This window comes from Pseudopodoces humilis, chromosome 3 (genome assembly GCF_049639895.1).
Source record: "Pseudopodoces humilis isolate 2021_Gansu_Grassland_sample_001 chromosome 3, ASM4963989v1, whole genome shotgun sequence".
NCBI lineage: Eukaryota > Metazoa > Chordata > Aves > Passeriformes > Paridae > Pseudopodoces > Pseudopodoces humilis.
Window position 1 is genome coordinate 48,826,983 of NC_142202.1, and position 23,302 is coordinate 48,850,284.

At 36.8% G+C, this 23,302-nt stretch overlaps 1 protein-coding gene across 3 annotated transcripts in view; it reads right to left on the reverse strand.

The window, feature by feature from the left end:
• Window positions 1-23,302, reverse strand: part of GRM1 (glutamate metabotropic receptor 1) — a 184,417-nt gene that overhangs the window by 127,704 nt on the left and 33,411 nt on the right. For all 3 annotated transcript variants that reach the window (XM_005518492.2, XM_005518495.2, XM_088053341.1), the window contains exon 3: window positions 20,340-20,589. In XM_005518492.2, the coding sequence (XP_005518549.2) occupies window positions 20,340-20,589 (250 nt within the window). The remainder of the gene's footprint in view (window positions 1-20,339; window positions 20,590-23,302) is intronic.

The following is a 23,302-nucleotide window of genomic DNA, read 5'->3' on the forward strand; positions in this document are numbered from 1 at the left end:
GTTCCTTCCCTTTCATATTCATTTTCAGAACTAAAATTTTAATAACCATGAATTCAGATGTTCAGCTCTTCCAGATTTAGCCTTGCCAGTAGAAAGTGTGATTGTCCATAAAGTAGAAGTTATATTACATTATTCAAGAGTGCACTCAGAAGTTTTTTCTTTCCCCCCCCTCCTTATTTTTTTTTTTTAAGTTTAAAAGCATTCCAGCTAGACTGTGAAATAAGAACTTCAGCAAGCTTAGAAATTAAATCATTCTTGCTAATGAAATGGCCCAGATTCCTAAGCTACCCCAGGATACAGCCAACTCCTATTAACATTATTAGTAGTAGTAATATTTAAAGACAACTGGATGATATACATCTTTTCTTTTTGCATCTTTCACCATTACCCAGAACTGCAGCCTTTATTAGAATTTTTTAACATGGTATTTCTTATTATTGACTGATGGTTCAATTCTTGCCAATACCAGATGCTTCAATTCAGAACCAAGTTCTACATCTATACTTATTTCTTCAAAGCCACACTTTTTTCCTTTGATGAGAGGGAGTTTTTAATTAAAACAAACAAACCAAAAAGCCCATATAAGGGCTGAGAGACACTTAAATATTTATGTTAGAGACAGTCATCTCAGTGTTTTTAAATAACTTCTTTTTAAAAAAATCAATAACCAGAATAACTGGATCTCTTATAGAACAAGTAATGAGATGTGAAGACTTCTACCAGTATTTAGGTCCAGCCATACAACTTTAAAATTACATCATGCCAATGAGTGTCTGTTATTGTTTACTGATGAGAATCCAGTTTCTCATTAAAAAAGCAGTCCCATTTGATTACAAATGTAGCTGGCATATCGTTTGGTACCACTATTAGGAGACAAAGACAGTTGTCCTTGTTCATTTGGAGCGTTGTATTTTTGGGTGTTGCACTAGATCTGTTCAGCCTGTAAATGTTGTAGATTTCTGCTGTCTTCCCTCTAGTATGTTATATGGAAAATAAAGTCCCTTTTTTCCCCGAAAAATAATTTTTAAAAGTAGTAATATATTCCGGTTAGATAGCACATATTTGTCCCTTGCGATCTTCCTTATGTAACCAGAGTACCATTTGACTTGGAGCATATTTTTACCTCAGGACAACTGAGGGAAATATACAGTCACAATCAGTATTCCTAGATAATACCTGGATGCATAGGTCTCATCTGTAGAACAACAGCAGAGCATCAACACATTAATTCTCAAAACCATCCTGCAGAGAAACAGACAAGTAAGCATTGCAATGTCCATTTCACAGACTAGAAAAAGACCAGATATTTGCAGGGGTCATCTGTTCAGGGCAACAAAGTAGAAATAATAGTGATAAACCAGCATTTTCCTGCTATCAAGCTTTAGATAAAGATTGCAATTCCCGTTCTTCAAGCTGAAAACAACATACACTCCCCAGTTTGCACTCAGAAAAATTAGTCAAAGAGAAGTAGCAGCACAGTCTGTACAACTCTGAGTTGAAAATAGGCCAATAATGTAGCCCATGGCCTGATACAACTAGAGTCATTGAACATTATTGTTTCAAAGCATGCTGGAAAAAGCAAAGAACAGGTATTTGTGCTGATGGGAATAAGGATGAAATATAACACTTGTTTCTGTTCTCTTAGTAACTCCTACTTAATGGTTTTTGGTGACCAGTCTTAATTGACTCTAGATCTTCCAAAAGTCAGCTGTATTAGAAATGTCAAGCAGCAATTCAAAAACACTCAGTACTAATTCAGCAGCAGCTGACCACAAACACAAAATTCAGGATTCAGATAGTTTGGCTCAGTTCTCAGTCTGATCTGGAATAATAGAAACCATGGTTGCCACAGACTTTTAACCTTTTAAGCAAGTAAAAGCCACAGAGTGGGAACATAACTCAGAAAACAGTCTCTAAAGAATATGTATTCTGATATATTAAAAGGTCAATCAAAAGTCATTTGATTGCATGTGCTGTCCTCTATCTAAATGCTCTACCCTGCCATAAACAAAATATTAGCCAGACTGCAAGGCATAAATATATTTTCTTTATGAATCTAACGTGCATTTATGCAGGTCTGATCATTGCCACCAGCTGTTCCCGAAATTTGGTCAGCAAATTATGGTAAGTAATCATTACTTCATCATAACCTACTATGATGAGTTTGTGTCTGTATCTCCAGCACAGCATTGCAATCCCACCCTCACTGCATACACTGAGACTCCAAGCAGATTCTCTAGGCTCTGCAAGCCTTGCATCAGGTCCTGCTTCTTCCTGATGGTCTGGTGAAAATGGAGAGCCAGAGAACTGATGCAGAATAATTGCAGATGCAAAAGAAACTGATAGTTATGCAAACCTCGGTGTTTGCGACTCTGATAGGCTCACTTTGTTATTAGAACATGTTAATTAGCATATGCTCTCTAATTTTCTCTCTGCTCCTCTTCTTGGCACATAGGAAAAAGAACAAGAAAATAAGTGTTAATTCACTTTATAAATTAACATGTACCCAGTGGGAAAGGAAGGCATTGCTTGAATATTTTTGGATTGAATAACTTCATAGTACATAAACCTAAGTCTAGCCTCATAGCAATATTAACTAATCAACTAATAAGGATCTTGTATCAAATATCAATTGTAATGTGTTGATGAAGAGAGTTTTTCATTTTGATATAACTGTGGAGCATATCATTTGGTAATCAAGAAAGTGCTTAGCAAGATTTTCTTGTTCACTTTTAATTCCAAAAAATACAGAAGGTGTCTGGTGAGAGGTCAAGAAGGAAGAAGATGGAAGAAAGGAAATTTAGTAGATGAGAAGTCCTGAGATGAGAACCTAGAGAAAAGATTTGTCCCTAGGGATGCTGAGTAGTTCAGAAAGCTCTCCTGCACCACTAAGATCCAGAGCAGTGTGACACTGATTAATGGCAAAAGAAGGAAGGAGGAGTGCTGTCTTCTCTTCTCAAGGTAGAAGAGAATTATTCCGAAGTATTTGTAAGCCAGCCATACGTACCCACCAAATATATCTTTTGGCTCTGGCAGTGCAAAGGGGACCATGCATTGTATCCTGCAGAGAAACCCAAAACAGCGACAGGAGAACTTGCCTGTGAGATGTGGAACCTGGAAAGACTCTACCTGACACCTCAGCCACTGATGCTTAAAATGACATTAGCAGATTTAATACAAATGGCAGCCTGGAATATACAATTGACCGTTAAGAGAATTTTTCTATTAAAAAAGGAAAACAAAAGCAAATTCAGTGTTCTACAGATCTGAAATGGCAAAATTTGTACCACTGAGGGACCCTTCAGAAACAGGTACTGTTAGCTACAGAGAGATGATGACAATGATAACATGCTGTCTTTGTTGAAAATATCACCCTTTCTTCCTCAAAACACAGGGCTGCTATTTATATGTTGCAGCCAAGGTTCCCTTTCTCCTGTATGTCAGAGCGGAAGATTACTTAATTACATACTTCTATGAAAGAAAATCACTGATTCACGTCTGTTTTTGTTTTAAAGTATATCCCCCTTTCAGCCAGCTGTATCAATTGCATTAAGTATGCCTAGTCTGAGCATTGGTATAAATTAAAAGTACATAATCTAATTTTGCAATACAAATAATAGATCCACAAAATTAGTCTTATTTTAAATTGAAAAATTAGGACTCTTTTCTGCTTAATTTGATATATGCATTTATACCAAACTGATAGTGGATGTAAAGCCAAATTGCTGTTCTATTATTGCAAATATGATACAGTCCTTAACTTCACTATAGCTAAAAACCCAATCATAAACCTGGGTTCTGTTTTCTCTCTAAAATAGCCCAAAAATTCCTTCTGACATTCATTCCCTTTGAGAAACATTAAATACAAATTTTTAGGAGAAAATTCTTTTTTTTTAGTATAAAATACCTAACACTTAAAAGTACAAAATTTTTAATTGAAGAAAAGCTCAATACACTGCATCAGTGACAGGTTCTATCTCTACAGGCTGTCAAGCTTCAGGAGAAATCTAGTTTGCAACATAAGAGAAATCAGAGGTTTTATGCCACTCAGCAGAAATCACAAACCAAAAAGGAGTCCAAATGTATCAAAGCAGTTGCCCAAGGACCCAGAGATAGACCAAGCTCTCAAGAGATTTCCCCTCTTGAGATTCTGTAACAAAAGAGCCTCCAGCACTGCTGGCCCCAGCTGTGAACCATAGCTGAATCACCACCCTGAGGTCAAGTAGTCCCCGCACCAACAGTACCAAAAAAGACCAGAGACAACTTCAGGCCTTCCTCTCCCTAAAAAAGAGAAGCCACAAAGACTCTTCAAGTTTAGTTGAAGGGCCTCATCTTCAACTAGTCTTTCAGGGATTGTCAAGTATAGCTCCATGTCCTAGTGACTCTAGCCCCTAGAGACTAGTTCTGTCTCACAGCTGAATGGAAAATTACCCAGAACAAAAATGCCCCAACATCACAAATCTATCTTCTTTTTACGTATGAGTAAAGAATCTGGATGCTACTTCTAACAAAGAAATGCATGTAAATTATATAAACACGTATTTACCAACCTTAAATTTATTTTGTGAAGGGACATGAAAGGCTAGACAGTAGGAAGTATATGTCTCGAGAAATGACAAGGAAGCACCAAAAACATATTTTATCTTGAAAAATCACAACTAGATGGTCTATTTATTAGAACAAACTTATCTCAATTACACTGAATTCAGAAAGAAAATTACTCCCTGGACAAGGACCAAGGCACAAATGCAGGTAAAAGAAGCACAAAAAATGCTGGTTTTCGGTGTCTTCAACACTTTATCACTGCTACAAAATTCTATTGCTCTCCTCCATGATTACATCTAACATAATTTTATTCTATACGATGCATATAAATTCATCTATTGGCTTTTTAATCAAGCTGCTTCTTTGACCTTTATGACTGCAAGTCTCAGCTTGTTTCTGAATCTTCTTCCCTTCTGTGTTGAAGTCATCTTAATTAGCATGATTAGAGTCAAGCTAAAGATTTATTGACAAAAGCTTTGCTCGTTCTTTGCTACCCTACTATATGTTATTCTGTGCCACTTCTTAAACTGTAATAGAATCTTACTGCTTACATTTTATACTAGTAAATTGCTATTTAATAGTCCTGAATAAAATGTTAAATTATAAGTGCATACTGTTGGAATAGTAATTTAAAACCAGAGCCTAATTCATATTTGCTGCCTTTTTTAAGCAAATCTGTGCAGAACAAGAATGTTATCCCTACCCTTGTCCATACAAGCTCAGTAAAAAATGTGAGGAAAAAAGTGGGAAGCCTACATGGGAGGGACCACTACATATCCCAGAGGACTTAAGTGATTCCAGATACAAAAAACCCTACACCAGAAGGTGACCCACAGCCCACATTTACTTTTAACAGTAAGTTTTCTCTACTAACCAGGGTAAGAAAAATGAGATTATTGTCTCTTTACTGACAAAATTCCCTCCTATCTCAGTGACAGAAGGGATAGTGCCAGCACAGGATTGCTTTCTGTCGTGAAAAGCAGAAGTATTTCATGAAAAACTGTTTCTTTCTGTATACATGATTTCTGACCTCCTTACCTGATGCAGGAATTCCTGGACTTGTCTTGCATGACTTTGCATATATCTTATCCCTGTGGCCAATGGAGTGAGGCAGCAGGGAGATGGGGATGGATGGACAGAGACGTGCCTTTAGAGGTAACTTGGCCATGTGTAGAGAGCTCGGCATGACTGCTCTCCTTTCTCTGGTACTGCAGGAAGATCCTAACCTTTAAAAGGAGAACAGTGAAGAAAAAAAAGTGGAAAAGCTCCACTTTTGGGTCTCTCGCCCTTTTGCTGGTAGAGCATTGCATACATCATGGAGTTTCTGTGCTGCAATGCACGTTTGCAGCTATTTTCTAGGGATCTGTTTAGGGAGTGTTCATTTTGTACTCTCATGCTCGTATTTTTATGAGTGTTGATAAGAGAAGCCAGCAGCTAAGCTGCATACCTTATTCTCTATCTCCTAAGGCCAGTCTCAGACAAAAGATTTGTATTTTCACAGCACTGTTTCATGCTATTACAGAACACTCCCTTTTGGCATTTTGGACAAAGACATCTCTAGATAGCTTTGCCAAATATCAATACTTTCCTTAACAGTAAAAGGAAAGCTGACATTACATAAGGATTTTGAAGCTAAGTCATTCTATGGGGAGGCAAAAAAGCAGATGATGGTTATCAGGAGCAGCATATTCCATGATGCTGAGAAGGCAGGTAGAACTGTCCCTGTTTCCTAAGGACTTGAGTATACATAACTTACATTGCATTTGCGTAGGTCACAGAGAAAAAAAATTGGAGGCTTGTATTATTATCATTATCCATAAGAATAGGATGGAGTCTCAGACTAGTGAAAACAGTGGTAGGTTTTGATCTGTGGAGTCACTATCAGCCAGGATTTAAAAAGCATAAGTGAAACTGAAAAAAAATGGATAAATAATACATCTGCTGTAAATTACACTTGTGGGGAGATCAAAATTATTCACCAATTTGGAAATGATGGAGGGTTAAATGTTATGACAATTTATTTTGACATTTTCTAGAAGAATTAGTTTCTACATTTTCAAAATAGGAGCATTCTGACTTTCTATTTTGAAATACCATATTTGTTTTGAAATTGACACAAGATTGCTCTGGATTTAAGAAAAATGTTTGGGTTGGCAAAGAATAAAATTCTTCTTCCTGCTGAAAAAAGAAAATAAACTATTAGAGTCATTAAAACTTTTTTTCTGGTAATTATAAGCATTGCCTTCAGAATGTTTAGTTCAGGCATTAAACTTTCAAAAATATAATAAAATTGATAATTTGTACAGATCTTTAAAAGAAAATCAGTGAGAAAAGCATCTGGAGATGCATACCTTTCAAAGACCAAAGTCCTGAGGTTTGTTTTTCCTTGGCTGCGATCCACTGCAGCATAAATTGACTTTGAATGTAATAAACCCAAGAAAACAGATACATATAATCTGGAGCACTCCACAGCTGTTATTCTGTCTGTACATCTGCCCCTATCATATAGCTCTCCATATACTCCATAATGATCAGTAGACCTGACTCCAAGAGGGATGCAAAGCACTCCCTACCTCAAGGGGAGACTTCAGTTACACAGTAAGGCTCCTTCTGCTTCTCAGTCTGAAAATTTCTGGCAGTTTCATTTAAATGGATCACAGAGCTTCATATTAAGTTACATACAACATGTAACAACACAGCAAATACAACAGTTGATGTCTTATTTTTATGTTAAATTCAATTTATGCTTGGATTGTCTCCACTATTTCAGCTTTTACTGTGCTGCAGATTTAGGCATTAACAATGCATGAAGTTTATTTTAGAGGCTGCCAGGAGCAGAGTTGGAGAATTTGGAGAGGTAAGGAGCAGGCATATGAAGGTCTGTTTGCCTAGGGACTCAAACTGATTTGAGGTTAACAGGAAAAGTAAATTTTAATCTGGTAGAACACCTTGCAAAAGAAACAGCCACATTTCAATGGAAACTGCAATCTCAAAATCATTGATTACAAGGGACTCTGAATATTACAAGGGGATCACAAATCCAGTTTTCTCTAATCTAATGACTCTGGATTAAGGAAAGCTTCAATTTTTAAAAGATGAAGAACTAGATTTGATAGCACTTTCATTGCCTCAAGCTAGGGAAAGGAGAATTTAGGTAGGTCTCCATCACCTTGCAGAATTTGTTTCTGGAGCTGCCAGAGAAATGGAAGCTTCTATCAGTATGCCTATACAGTCTGAAAGAACCACAGCTCTCTAATAAACACTTTCTTCTCCAGGCTCCCAGTCAATCTCTTTCCATGGTTATCAGGACTTGAGGCGCAGCTGCTCCTGCTGATGATGAACACCTCCACTTATGCAGTGGGGTATGACCTTCATGCAACATCAAAATAACATTTCTGTAAGCACATAATTTATCTCCCTCTTCTGCTTGGTGTTTGGTCTTTCCTGTGCATTCTTTCCTAAAATATTTTTATTCAGTTTTAAATATTACAATTTGCACTAGTTGCAGTAGTGATCAGAAAACTCAGTTATGAGCCAAGGTCCCTCTTTGTATGGGTCTTCACTGACCTAAAATACTGTCCTTTCCCAAAAGCATTTGTAGCATGCAGGATTTTAAAAACAGTGTGTTTAGTTAGAAAATGACATGACAAACATGATGCTATATCTAATATAAATGACGGAAATTAATCCAGGTGGACTCATATTCCCTGTTCCATTAGAAAGACTTGATTTAATTAAAAGCCAACAAATGTAAAGTACAAAGAAGACATTTTCTTATATCCAGACTAACTTTGGGAACTCACAGATATCACTTATTTTTTCTCAAAGTCAGTAGCTTAGGAAGATCTAAACAAGAACAGCTTCTGGAATTTCTATACCCAGGATGAAAATTACAAGAAAGGTCAGTCACCTGCCTTGAAAACAAAATAGCCAGACAACATTCCAGGATACATTGCTTCACAGAGGAGAGAAAAAAAAGTGGAAGATCCTAATTTGAATCACAGGCACTGGATGCTCATCACCAACAAACACAATCCTAGAACAGATGATATTTCTCTTTTTACAGGTAACATCTTCATATCAGAATAATCAGTATTCATATAAGAATATTTCACACTTCCTTTAAGAATCCAGAGTGTCATTCATGATTCACAGCAGCATGAAAACAGAATTCAGCCCATGATATCTTACTGGAGAGGTTCAGTTCAACAAAAGCATTCTTGTATGGAAGCCTGATGAGCTAGCGGTCCACCACTTTTTCAGTCTGGAGTCACGATTCTGCTTTTTCATATATCTTAACATATTTCAGTCAAGATCAGAAAAAAATAATCATTGCCTGTAACCAAAACTCTATCACTCTTCATCTCTGTCTTAGGTATAGATTTTTATAACTCATCCTCCCCCACTTCCACATTCTATTTGCCTTCTTATAATGGATGCTTTTCTTCCTTGCATTTTAGTGCTACCTCTTCTCCTTTCTTAGCCTTTTATCTTTCCTCCTTCTTAATTATGCCTACATCTCTCTACAACTGCAATTGTTACCCTGCTGGAATAGCTGGCTGCACCATTACTAGAATTAAGTCTCCCCATCTAAGAAGTTTTCCCATAAACATAATGCAAACAGATAAAATAAATCAGTCATACTTGGACATAGACCTCTTGAGAAACATTGTGCTCTATCATCTTCTATTTTTATTAAACTTAGAGACAATGGAGAGTGTCTTGTAAATGCTGCAGATTCCCCACTGCCATTCAAGGTTTGCAATAACCCTGCTGAGATTTCTCAAATTCCTTTGAGATGCAGGCAGATTAACACCTCTAGTTTTGTACTCTGGGTGTTCCACCGGAAACCAGTCTGAGCACTGGCCTTAGCAGTGGGGCTTTCAATAGACTTCAACATTTGGTTTGTTTGCTTACATTATGCTACCTCCTAGTGAGTCTTCACATGCACTCAGTTTGCAAATCTGAGAATGATCAACTGTCAATCGCCAAAGTCAGAACACTGGCCTAGTTCCTCTCCCTTATACCGCTGCCTCTCCTCAGAACTTAGTTTTAAAACACCAGGGATAGCACATGAGATGAGACTCAAGTCAATTACATTATTTCTGTAAAGGCAACGATGGTTGATATGATAACAAATACTCCACCTTGTATTTTTTTAATCGCAATAATAATGTGAAGTCCCATCAAGAACAGTTGAAAACAGCAAAAGGACCAGTCTTACACAACTACATAGCTACTTTTGAGGGGGAGGGCCTCTTTTCTTTGACTGCTTGTTGCACAAACGAAAAGAGGACACATTGTTCCTAAATTGGTAGGTTTATTTAATTATGACTTTAGGTGTAGGGTGCTCATCTGCCTAATACAAAAGAAACAAACAGATGATGCAGAAGAGCCATGAAATTAACCTGTTCCTCAAGAAGCTCCTTTATATGAGTAAGCTTTTCAAGAGCAAGTTTTGCTTATCTCCATTTCTGATTAAGGAAATGCTAAAACTCTTCATGGCTTGACAGAAAGGAAATTATACCAGCACTGCAGACTTTTTACTACACAGAATAGCAGGTGCTGAAGTGTTCAAGAAAGTCCAGACTCAGGTAAATGGGGCAGAAAGACCTAGAAAGGATGGATGAAGATGAAAGGAACAAAATGTAGTATGCAAGGAATTGAAGAATGCAGGTAATAGATAACAATAAGGAAGCAGCTAAAAGTGTATATTAAGATACACTAAAGGAAGAGTAGAGAAAATGTATAGATTATAAAAGGCAACTCATAATGATTTACCTTGCTGTGACAAATAAGCAGAAATCACAACTGCAGTCACATTCACATTCTCATTTCTGCATACAGAATTGCTTAAATCTGACCTATTGTGCAGCTTTCCTGATCCTCGTGTTGACATGCAAGAGATGACTTTAAGCCTCATCTTAGCAATGAAACAAAGGAATTGAGTTTTACTCTACAAAGCAGAAAAAAATAGTTCACTCCATTTCTATTAAGCAAAACAACAGTGATGTATTTTTCCTTCTAGCTCTGATTTGCATTATGTCCTTCCAGTATTATCCTCAATGAGGGCCAGGAGAAAAAAAACACCTTAAAACTGTCTCCCCACAGAATGAATAAATACAACCAAATCACCAGCATGGAAAAGAACTGTATGAGCCCTAGGTATCAAGTCTTACCCACAAATAGCTCATAGTGAATAATGCATATGGTTTAAAGTCAGTTAAAATAAGTGCCAGGTCACTTATCAGGCAGCAGTGAATTTGCAAGGCTTTGAAACAAAATTCTTCTTTTGATTCTCCCTCTCTGAGACACAAATAACTAAACTAAGATGCAGGTAAGTAAAGACTGGAGTGAAATGTGGTCAAGAGCTGGCCAGTCTTTTAGACCACAGTCCTTTAGTCTGATAGCAGAACAGACTGGTGGTGCTGAAAAGGCAATAGTGAAACATGAAAGAGTCAGCTTTGACTTTGTGAAACAAGTTCTTGATATCATTGGGTCCTAAAGCACTACTATGCCTCAGAAACTGAAAGGATTTTTCTTGGCTGAAAAATTCATCAGAAAACCAACAGACTAAGAATCTATCAACATGGGCCAATTGCCTTTAAGTCCACTTTAATTTCTGCTTTTGAGACATTATGTTTTTGGCTGCCAGATTACCACATTTGCACCATCTAAAATTTTTACAGTGCATGTTCATACAGATGCTTCAGGGCTAGCCTCCCTTCAGATGAGTTCAGCTCCTCAGACTGCTGAAGATTGCGCACATTTTCCAGCCTTGGATAGGTACCAGGGTTCTCCAGCAAAGGCCATTAGGTTAAGGGCATTTGTAAAAGGAAGAAAAAAATTAATGAAAAACAGGCAGTATATAAAAATACATGGCCTTTCTCCACAGCATCATACCCTGCTTTTTATTTTACCCTCTCTGCTCAATGAGCCAAAGGTTTAAACAAGCACTAAGTTTCTGTATTGAAAGTGCAGCCAACAGATTATTCACAGGAGCTCTAAAGCTTTTCACTCCCTCCTTTCCAGGATGCAGGAGAAATGTGTTTAAATTGCAACATAATTTATTTTCCCCTTGGTGTACTTGTGCATACCAAAATAAGTGTTGTTTGTATGGGCACAGCTCAGACAATTATCATTATATTCAGTCCTTAATTTAACCCTATTATCAATATTTTTCCAAATGTGATCCAAAGACAGAAACTGTCACTAACGGTTGATGATATATATTCCAATATTGCAAGAGGAAAATCTATTTTTGTACCAAGACATTATATATATTAATTATTCTTAAAAATATAATTCTTATATATATTCTTAAAGAATATAATATTCTTAAGAAAATAATTATTCTTAAATAATAATTATATATATTATAAAAACATAGTATGTTGAGTATAATATATATTATATCATATTATAAATGATAATTATTCTAGATAAGATTATTCTTCTATTTCTGTTTTTCCTCTTTAAAAAAAGGTGATTCATTTGCTGCTTAAAATTAAAAAAATAAACCTTACAAAAAATGATGGGATTTTATATTTTGAGTGAGTTTTGTTCATGTTCTTACCAGAACTTCTTTAATTTTTATTTCTATTTGAGCACTAAAAGGAACTGGAAGTAAACTGTAGAAATTTGAAAGGTTACAGTATTAGGGTCTTATTTGAACTGTTGTGAGAAAAACAAACATTGCTTTGATTCTTAGCCGTTTATAAAGAACCTCAGCCTCACAGAGACATGCCTGAAAAAGTCTGCCCCTACATAAATTATGCAAAGACCCTTGAAATAAAATCATTCAATAGGATTCATTCACATAAAAGTACAACATCATCTTCCAGGTGAGTAGCAGCCATCCAGCTCCTGGTTTCTACAGAGGCATGATAAAACATATACTGCCTAATAAATAATCCATTCACACACAGCCCTACTTAATAATTCAAATATCTAACATCCATATTAGTTCATAGACAACAAGCAGATCTCAATATTTTGTACATTTTCAGGGTTGGAAAACTTTGCAGAAAGCTTAAAGGCAAATTATTTCTGTCAAGGCTGGTCCTTCCTTTCATTCACTTGAACATCACTAGCTTAGCTAACTCTTCCTCCAGAACCCATGCCAAGAAAATTTGAAAACACTGAACCAAGTCTTAGCTTTTCTTTGCTAAGTAAGAAGCATAAATTGCCATAGAATCCCAGAAGTTTTTAAGAAATCTAGAAATGTGAGGGTTTTTTTCCCCATAAGTTTTACCATCATAAAGATCAAGCATCACATTTGGTAATGCTTTTAAGACACTTAGTTGTATGCTTTTGTTTCCTCTCCTATTCCAGTGACTTAAGCAAGTAAACAATAGCAGCATTCCTTTGCTTTCATAATCAATTGCATGACATTTTCAGAAACAAAAAAAACACTAGTCTTTTACTTTCTCTCATTTATGAAAAATGTACATTAATGGCTACCATTAAACAGTGTATATTGCTTTAAAACATGTTTTTGTGTCCTGTTTGTGAAGCCAACAAGCTTTCACATCACTTCAGAAAACTAAATATTCACTTCACTAAGTCATCTTAACTTATAAATCAGTATTCGAATAATCAACGCTGCTTCTACTTTAGTCTTATATATGTATTCTGGTTTTGTTAAAGCCTCATATTTATTTTTTGTAATCCATGGCACCTATTCTTCTGAACAACAGCCTGGATATTTTTTTTTTCTTTCGAGTTTCTGTATAGACACCAGACTGACATGTGACTGGTGTCCAAGAGCAAAAGATACCCAAAAATCTGCTTTTAATCTAAACATTATATTCTATTAATTATTTCTTACCACAGATCATCTGCAAGCAGACTCAAGTACAGTTTAAATATACCATTTCACATCTGCATGGCCTACAACCTTAAATCCCTATAAAAATGATTCTTTCAAGAAGTCTTTGGATACATTGGCATGTGAAGATAGAAAACTGTAAAGAACATAAGGAAAAACAACCCAGAAGACTGTGATGAATGGTTTTGGCTTTTTCCTATGTCTTCAAGCTATTGGAGGCCTAGTATTTCATGTCTGTCAGTATGGGAGGTTTCCTGGAAGGGTGGGCAGGAATTTACATAGACTGCTAGAAGAGTCTCACACGTGTTGGTGATCTGTTTGCTCTAAAGGAGATTGACTTCAGTAAGCACCACACTGAAAATTGTGTGTTAGTCTCTTCTGTGAAGAACTAGGAATAACATAGACACCTAGGCTGGAATTTACTCTTCTGTGCCTATTTTTATTGCATAAAGCAGAAATTCTCATTTTGAGCCACAACTAAAAAAAAAAGCAACCGAAAAACTACAAAAAAAGGGCAGCTTTTAGTAAAACTGAGTCATATTTACAAAACCAACAGTATCTCACCTACATCTATACATTTCATCCTCATTTAAAGCAATGAGTGCATACACAGAAATAGCTAAGAGTTAATAGCTGTTTTTAAAAATAATTCTGGATGTCCATATGAAAGGGATTTAACTTCATACTAAACCTAGTTTAACTCACATCTCATAAGAAGCAAGAAGTGAAAAGACAAAAGAACACCCCTATATTTAAAAAATTGCCTACTGCAATACATAAATCCCATTTGCCATAAAAAGTACGTATCTCTCTTGTATTTTCTTGTCTCTGTAAAAGGGAGCATTGCTTTTTTTATCAAGACTCAAAATGCAGTTCTGCTCAAATATACTGCTATTTAATTAGCACTAAATATGCAATCGCATTTTAACATGGATTGATGTTATTGTATGTTAGAGGATAATCAAATTATGCTTGCTCAGTCTTCTTGCATCATGTAATTCTGTTGTCATCCACACAGATTATAAATTCTTGTCATGGTAAATAGGTGATAGGCTGTAACTACTAAATGAACCATTAATAAGGTATAAAATTTTCTAGGGACATATTCTGAGGTTTCAGATTTAAAAGATAGCAGTGGATCCTATTACAAACCTTCATAATGTTCAAGAAATGGTCTGATGTTGCCAGGTGGGACTATCTTAATTGACAATACTTTGCTTAAATGCCTTCAGTTAGACTCTGAAAGTATTTGAAAAATTATAATGACTTTTTTCAGCATTTCACAGACTACCTCAATTTTAATCCAGGAATTTGAATCCAAATCCAGCTAAACCTCTGATTATATTGAAACACTTATTTAAGCACAATCTTCCATTAACTTGGAGTGTCAACAACAACAGAAATATTAAAAGTGGTAATTCTAAACAACTTTGGTCATAGAAGTACCAGGAAGAAAAAAACAGTCCTCCTTCTGAAGCAAAATGCATGGAAAGTAAACATTTGGGGTTTAAATTTTTATTAAGACTTTATTATAACTTTTATTTTCCTTTTTATTTTCAGCATGCCAGTTGTGTTGTCATCTTTACTTTGGACTTTCAAACCACTGAGTTTTACCATCCAGACTGCCCTCTCCAAAGCATCACATGGAATATGAATGGTTTGGGTTCAATCATATACAATTGGCAGTGCTGGATTACTACCAGTTTTCTTAACACATTGCCATTCATAGCAAGTTGGCATAAAACAGCATCATGAGCAACACTCTACCATATCTACTATTTTTGTATGTTTTATAAAGCCCAAAACTATCCTAGATAATCTGTGCTAGCACAGGGCAGGGTTTTTTCCCCCACAAACAACACATTGTTGGTTCTTACTGATTTCTTTGTAATCTCTTAAATACCTAAATATAGCAGATTTTTTCTTAATGGAATTAAACACATTGGCCCTACAAAACATTTCAGCTGCTTTGGGAGAATGTGGGCATTTGTCATTGATTTTTCATAAATATGGGGCAGCTCACATGATAAATGAAGACAATGCATTGGAGAGCAGAGTACAGCATCTTTCTTTCAGCTAGTCAAACTTAAAAGAATAGTCATATCTTCTGATAGTCATCTTCTTTATGAAGAATATTCCATCAACAGTAAAATATTCTCAGTCATTTTATAAGTAATGCATGAGCCTTTAGTACCAGTGACTCATCAGGGAGCAAGAGACAGGCAGTCTGCTTAGCCACACATGTGAGGTGGTATTTGTGATACTCTCATGTTATTTGTGATGTCAGAACTGAATGAAAAGGAAATACATAACATCATGCTTTTGGCAGTGGAAACTATGTCATCTGTAACATAGATAACATAACCATGCTTGGTACGCAGCCAAATGCTCACCCAGCCACTTGCCAGACACCCTACTGAACAGAACAAAGCTAGAAAACAGGGAGAAAAAAAATCTCACAGGTTAAAATACCAAAAGAGAGGTTGCTTAAAAGATACCATTATAGGCAAGAGACTCTACTTGGGACAAATCAAAATAATTCTTACCAACTAAAATAGATGCAAACAGTGAGAAACTTCTGTCCCTTCCTTTTCTTGCTTCCTTGCTGAAAGACCAGCTTCCTGACCAGATTCTTCTTTCTCCCTCACAAAATGATGTTATGAACCTGTCAATTTGTGCTACCACTTTTTGACAACCAGGGTGATTATTGTACTAGGGTTTGGGTCACTGCCTTAGCCTCCTCAAGTGCAGAGGCCCTCCTTCTCTGCTGTGCTGGAGCTGAAAAAGGCTCAGTAGTCTCAGTGCTAAGGAACTGATGGATCTGATTGGGGTAGGCAAAGCATGCCTCTATCAAATGCTGTACCAATTCAGTGGGATTGCATGTGTGTTCTGCCATAAAATCCCAGGCCTTGGAAGGTGATAACTGCCCTAGGCATCTGCCAAAATCCTCCCACGCACCCTACTGCCCAGGAACTGACCACATCAGGTCACATTTCTCTGTCAACCTGCCAATAAATTGTTTACTCTTGCACTTGGATGCAATCGAGTTCCACCTATCCAGCAATGTCAGACAATAGGACCAAATAGCTTACAGTGATAATGCACTGTCAATATTTTAGAAAGTGTGAATTTAAATGCGAAAACCATTATTAATACTGGTTTTTGAAGGGGGGGGCAGGCAGACAGAAAAAATTTCACCGTAGTATGTATTCTGAAAGCTCTGTCATCCTATGCTAAATTACTTTTATTAGACACATAGAAAGAACAGACTTGCCCTTCATAATGGATTGACAGCAGAGAATCCAACCATACCTTCGCTGCTAAGCATTCAAACTTTCAGGAGAGATCATTCTACTGACACTTCAAATTCATAGTTCTGCAACAGCCCATATAGCAACATTAATGGAGGCTGTAAAGCATCAGAAAGCCTACAGAAGTAAAGCAGTACCTAGTCCTTTACAAAGGACTGTACTGAAAAACAGCATGTGCACTAATATAACCCTTCCTTCGTGAAGTTCCTCATACTTTTACACAAACCATTGAGTGTAGGAGTTTGAGAACAGATCGTGAAAGAGCATTTTAATTTCCAACTATTTATCTAAAAATTTCTCCAATGGCCTCAGAGCATCTCTTAAAACTGGTTATTTCATTTGTTTTTCATCTGCTTTGCATTACCCATGCAGATGCTGAATAGTCAGTTACATGCCTTTTCTTGATGTATGATCTCAAGGGATATATAGGACATTCATCAATCTTGCAAGATTCTCACAAAATCTAATTGATGCTTATTAAGAAATATAAAACCCAGTGGCCTGCATAAACATGAATAGACACATGAGGCTGAGTGTCTTCCTACATAATTTCTTCACATCAAAACTAATTTCAGCTGAAAGAGCTATCATCTGAACTCCTTTAAGCGTACAGTTAAATTTTTAACATAATTTTTGCCTTTGCTTATGCCAATTCTATTCTAATATTTCTTTTTTTTTTACAAAAAGCCATATCCAAGCTTTGCCTTCTTTCCCTTTCATTATCAGTCCCTTTTAAAATTTATCATCATCATTTCATAGTTTAATAAATTTTCTCACTAATTCTTTGCTACATTTCAACACTATTGATTTCAGAATATCTGCCATTCTGCCTCAGGCAGGATTGTAGCTTCATCTATTGTACCGCCTTAATTCCAGCTTCCCTCCAGATTCAGAGAGAGGAATTCTCTTCTCACTAAAATAACAGACTTCCACTTCCAGTAGTAAAGGAGACTCAATTTCAGATTAAACAGAAATGAAATTTAGTTCCCAGCTCTCTTCCTGATGGTATGAATTTAGTTAAGCTAAGCTGCTTCTGTCTGCTTTGATAAATAGCAATATTGAAGATGTAGCAGGAAGAGAACTATTTAGCCAGGTGTTCCTTTGCAAAGGCTTCCTCTTTACAATGAGTCAGAGCTGAGTATGGGGTTGATAAAATGTGGCTGATAATAAACCTGTGGGTAAACTAAAGGCTTTGTTTATCTCATTAAAGAAAAAAAAAAGAAAAATCTTGATTTCACATTCACTCCCACTTCCCTCAATTAAAAGAATGTTCTTAAAAGGCTCTTAGTTTTCTGCTTAGCTGGGTACTTGAATAAAAAAGACTAAATAGCACATCAAAGTAACGTTAATGTGTGCCTTGGTTCCTGTTTGTATATAGATGACCAAATTCATAGCACTGCAGTTCCACTGCAACTTACTTATTCACCAGTTTGCTAATTTGCCATTTTTTAAAATCACTTAATTAGGACAATTCAAAGAAAACTTCTTTTCTTTTAGTTCTGCAAGCACATAAGAACATGTGCAAGCCCTATAATACTTTTTATTTCAACCAGCTGTTGTGCACAATCCAGACTATGCAAAGCAATAACCAGCCTGTTTTACAGAACCCACTCAGCCCTAAAAAGGAGTCTCCCATACTCAATTAACAGCATGAAGGAAGGGTATGTGAAAATCCACCTGAAAAATACATAGTGATTTCCAAAGAAATTCCATTACTCCATTGAATAGGTAAGAATTTCTGACAAAAAGCTCAGAACTACAATGTTGGACAAATTATAAGACAAACAACTGAAATTTATGGACCAGTGTTATGTTTGGTAAGGGCTCGAAGTCAAAATTTAAAGCTTAAACATTCCACATATCCAAGGAGTAGGGGATCAAGTGGTCTAACAGAAAACCAAGGTTTGTGGCTTAATTTATTTGGTTTATTTGAGGTTTAATTTATTTGGTTCTCTGTATGATCAGCATCAAGAGGGTGCACCAAAATCAGTGAACAATGAGACACTGCTACAGTGACAATACACTAAGGAAGCACAGCACTGCCCAAAGCTTCAGGGCATTTACTAAAATTTGATCAGGGATGCTGTCACAGAGGCTAATTTTATTATATGCAGTTTCTTCTATTCACTGAAAACCCATATGTAAAACATGTCACTCCCAAAGCCTTCCATTACTCATTTCAGTTGATGCAGACTGATACGCTTGAACCTGTGCACACTCTGGAGCACACCATTTTCACTACAGCCTTACTCTTTGTTTCATCTTAGTGCTGACAACTCTCCAAATGTGCTGTATCTTATATTCACAACCTTCTAGAGATACTCTAGAACCTCAGCTTCAAATAGATAGCAAGCAAAGACTGCAACAAAAAGTTGATGGGAGTGACTTAATGCTTTCAGTCTATTCCTTAGGCCAGAGTAGGTATCTGACTTGCAGGAATCAGAACTGTGCTTTTGAGGAGCAATACAATCAGGGGAAGACAATACCATAGCATGGAGCAAAAGGAGAGGATCCCAGTCAAAACAACCACAGAGGCAAAGACTTTAGGGAAAGAATGGGACAAAAAAGAAGTCTGATAAGATCAGATGACAATGGAAGCCAAGTAGGCATGGAAACAACTGACAAAGGCCTTGAAGGAATTAATTTAAACATTCCTTCAAGGAATGTTAAAATTACCAATAAAGAAACAGAGAGGAAATAGAAGGATTAAAGCAAATATTATCAGTCTAACACAGAAGACAGAAAATATTCATCCTCATCATTTGAGCAATGTTCATCAAGACAGAAAAATGGACAAAGACATTGCAGAAATCAAGGTGAAAGTCAAAGAAGCCTCAAAATAAGAAATATCACAAAAATGGAATTGTGGATAAAGCATGTGATAGAACTGAAATTCACATCTCAATGAATACCTATGAAGATAAATTCTAGTAGAGCAAAGCAAACATTCTCTTTTTGATAAAAACAGCCTTTTTCTGTCCAACACACATCTGCACTGTTATTCTGCTGATAAAAAACACACATACATACTCATTTAGCCATCAGCAAGTTTTAAAAACATCAGATGTTTAAAAACATGTTTAAAACATCAGATGTTTTAAAAGCCAAACCAGCCTGTATAATATCAGTGCCCCAGCTTTCAACAGCGAAGATCACAGTAAAGTGTACAACTGAGAATGCAAAGCTGTAATCATAAGACTGGAAAAAAGTTTCAGTAATCAAAAATACTTGGTGATTGGAGTTTCAAATTATGAGGGGTCAGCCTCAGTGACATAAAATTTTGTCACATGTCACAGATCACATGCTGGAACCAGAATTCTTCACTCCCTACTTCAGATTTAAAAATCTGTCCATGAAACATTCCTCTAGAATGTGCAAAAGCACAAAAACAGTAATGTCATATATCCTTATAAAAGAGTCAGTAATTAACATTTAGTTCAGCAAAAGCTATCACTACTAATCAAGTTGGCAAACATCTTCATATCTCCTTCCTGAGAATCTGCTCTACCATCTTGCCACTTCTTTTCATTCCCTAGACAATTAAATATGGGAATTATTTAATTTGGTAGCCTAAGCTACAGTTCTGAAATCAAAGGCCTGCCTACAGGACGAGAGGGAGAGGAAGGGCAGAGAAAGCACACTCAGAGCCTTACCTTCCAATTAACAGGAACTCCCCAAGCACTCCCAGGCGTCGCATGGCAATGAGGATCCCCCTGACTGTCATTCCCTCGCAGAAGCAAACCACCACTCTAGCCTTGGGTAGCCTCTCTCGCAGCTTGCGGAGCAGGCGATCAAAGCTCTTTTCGCCAGCATTGCTGTAGATCTTGTCAGAGTGAGCAATGCAGAGACCCTCTTGGGCAGCCAACTCTTTGAAGGCTTCCATTCCACTTTCCCCGTAATTTCCTGTTTTTAAAAAAAAAAAAATATATCATGTACTTAACCAATTGAACTGTGTTGGGAACATGATAGTTTCCCCCCTCCTAAAATCAAGCAGCATTAGTAGAAGTAAGAAAAAAAAAGAGATCTATCAAAGTGAACATCTCAGATTTCAGTGGAACAACAGGATATCCATGAATCAGTAGGTCTTAACAGAACTGGAGACTACAAGTTTCTTTTCTTACACTGAGTTAACAAGGTAAAGGGGATATTAAACAAGGAATGGATAGGTAGAAAAGGAGACAGATCAGACAGTAAGAGTGAAGTTTTATTAACATTTCTATGGCAAAACCCACAGCTGAGCTAGTTTAGGAACAGAAAGAGAAAAAAGTGATTTAATTCCAAGCTATCAGTATCACAGGCAGTCCATGTTCACAAAAGTGAATGAAAAATGGATGCAATTTTAAAACACATTGATCTGGCACCATTTTCAAAGTCACACTAATTTGATCAAGCAGTGTTCATGGCAGCTAGAATTTAAGCTTGATGATGTCTCTCTTAGAATAGGAGACTTTCTAACTGAAAGAACTTCAGAAATAACCCTTTCCAAGACAAGTACTTGAATTGCATGGTCCAAACTATACATAAAAACTGATTCTCAAATTCACTTATATTTATACATTCAACAAGTCAAAACAACAGTTTTACAAAACTCAGACAGCCTTCTGCTATGAAAACAGGTGAGACTCCAAGTTTTCTTTGAGTATTTTATGCCTGACATGAGCATAGGACTTATGATGAACATCGATGATGTAAGAGAAACAGATGGATTAAAAAAACCCATATCTATTAACAGTAACAAGACATGGCCCAAAAAGACAATCATTAATTTGATGCTATCCATATCCACAATGTTTCCTTAATTCAGTGAGGGAGTAAAATCAGATATGTTGATCACTTCTAGACCCAGACTTCTTCAAGCAAAGGAGTGTTTGAAGAGGTCCCACTTCCCTGTTTCCAACAACTGTTTGAAGCAGAAAATTGCAAAGACAAAGACTTCCTAATCAACCTAAATTTCTTCACAAAAAAAAAAAAAAAAAAAAAAAAAATTAAAGCTCCTCAAAAGTATAGCCATCAGAAATAAAATGCAACAAGAGACAGTTCTGGCACTCTGTATAAACCCAGACGAAATAAGTGCATTTTTCCAAAACCATCTATCATTTGCCACAGATCAACACTATGCAGTCATTGTCACACTAAGTTGCAGACAAGCCTGACAGGTCTAGTGTCAAACACAAAGCTGAAGTTCCCCAGCCCTTTGCACTGAACTGCCCTAGTTTCTCATAAATTTGAGGCACAGCAGAATGGCCTCTTTTCTAGTCTGTGACTCAACATCATATTCAGCAATCAGGTCAATTCTGCTTTTTTTCTTTCTGTGAGCCAGACGTGCTCCAGGGCAGCAGTCCTTCATGGCTGTGGGGAGGAGAGGAAGATCTGTGCCTGGTGGGAACTCACCGCCAAGCAGCCCACTCTGTAGGCTCGGCACTGCAGCCCCATCCCACAGCCCTGTACTTGGGGAAACACTGTGGCCTTGCCATACACTGAGATTGACACAGGTGGAGGCATTTCCAGGTATTTATAGGCCAGGACCTGAAGTCACCAAGGGACTTGTTCCAAGGCAGTACAGTTTGAGCTGTACTGCTTTGATGACTTGCCTCAGGTCTCAGACTGAGGTAGGACAACCTCACTCCTGACTTGCCATTAGCAAGAACTTTATGATTCAGAAGGTTATGTTTCCTTTAATTTCATGTGGAACTTTGTTCAACAGAGACTCCTTTGAAACTGGTAGGATTATTCTTAAAGTCTTACCTAAGGAGAGACAGGAGACTAAACTGAATCCTATTAGATGTTTAGGCAATGCATATTAAATATATATATATATAGGTTTCTTACCCAAAATTTAAGGAAGGGTTTTGTCATACATCAGTACAGGACTAATTCTGCTGTAGTTCAAGTTAATGATTGCAAGAAATGAAAAACTAAGTCCATTTGGAATGATTTTTCTATGCTTTAATTTTGATAAGTAACTATTATCTCAAACAGTCAAACCCATACTAAAAGTGCAACAGCCTACCAAAACATATGCTAAGAGAAAGATTGGAGTCTAAAAATTCAGTGTGACAGAGAGTCTAGAAGGAAAAAAAGCTAATTAAGATCATGAATAACATGAACACAAGATGGAATAGGCAAAAAAACAAGGCAGAAAATCTGCAGCTCAAAATGAACGATTTCCAGTACTTATATGAAAGTAGCATAACAGCTGTCCAGTAGCAGCACAAAGATTTCTGATGTTTGACTGGAGCTTGCTCAGCTCACAAGAGCATTATGTAAAGTAGGTTTCTGCAACAGCCAGAGATGAGGCTTGGTGACCCAGGAGGTTCTCATAAAATCTGTTTGCAATGCTCCCAGAGCAAGACAACATGCTGCACATCTTTCCCCTCCAGGGAAAAGGATCAGGGAGAAAACGAACGCGTGAGATATGTTACATAGGTTGTTCAGTGCACTCAGCTACCAAGGTATGGATAATATAAGGGCATATATGGAATAGAAAACAACAATTAATTCTGTGCAATAGCCAAGAACACAGCCATCTGTACCAGCTTGGTGGGTACATCCATTTCAAGCCACACTCAGACAACAGCTGAGAGAGGAGACATGTAATGAAAGAAATCTCTGTGTG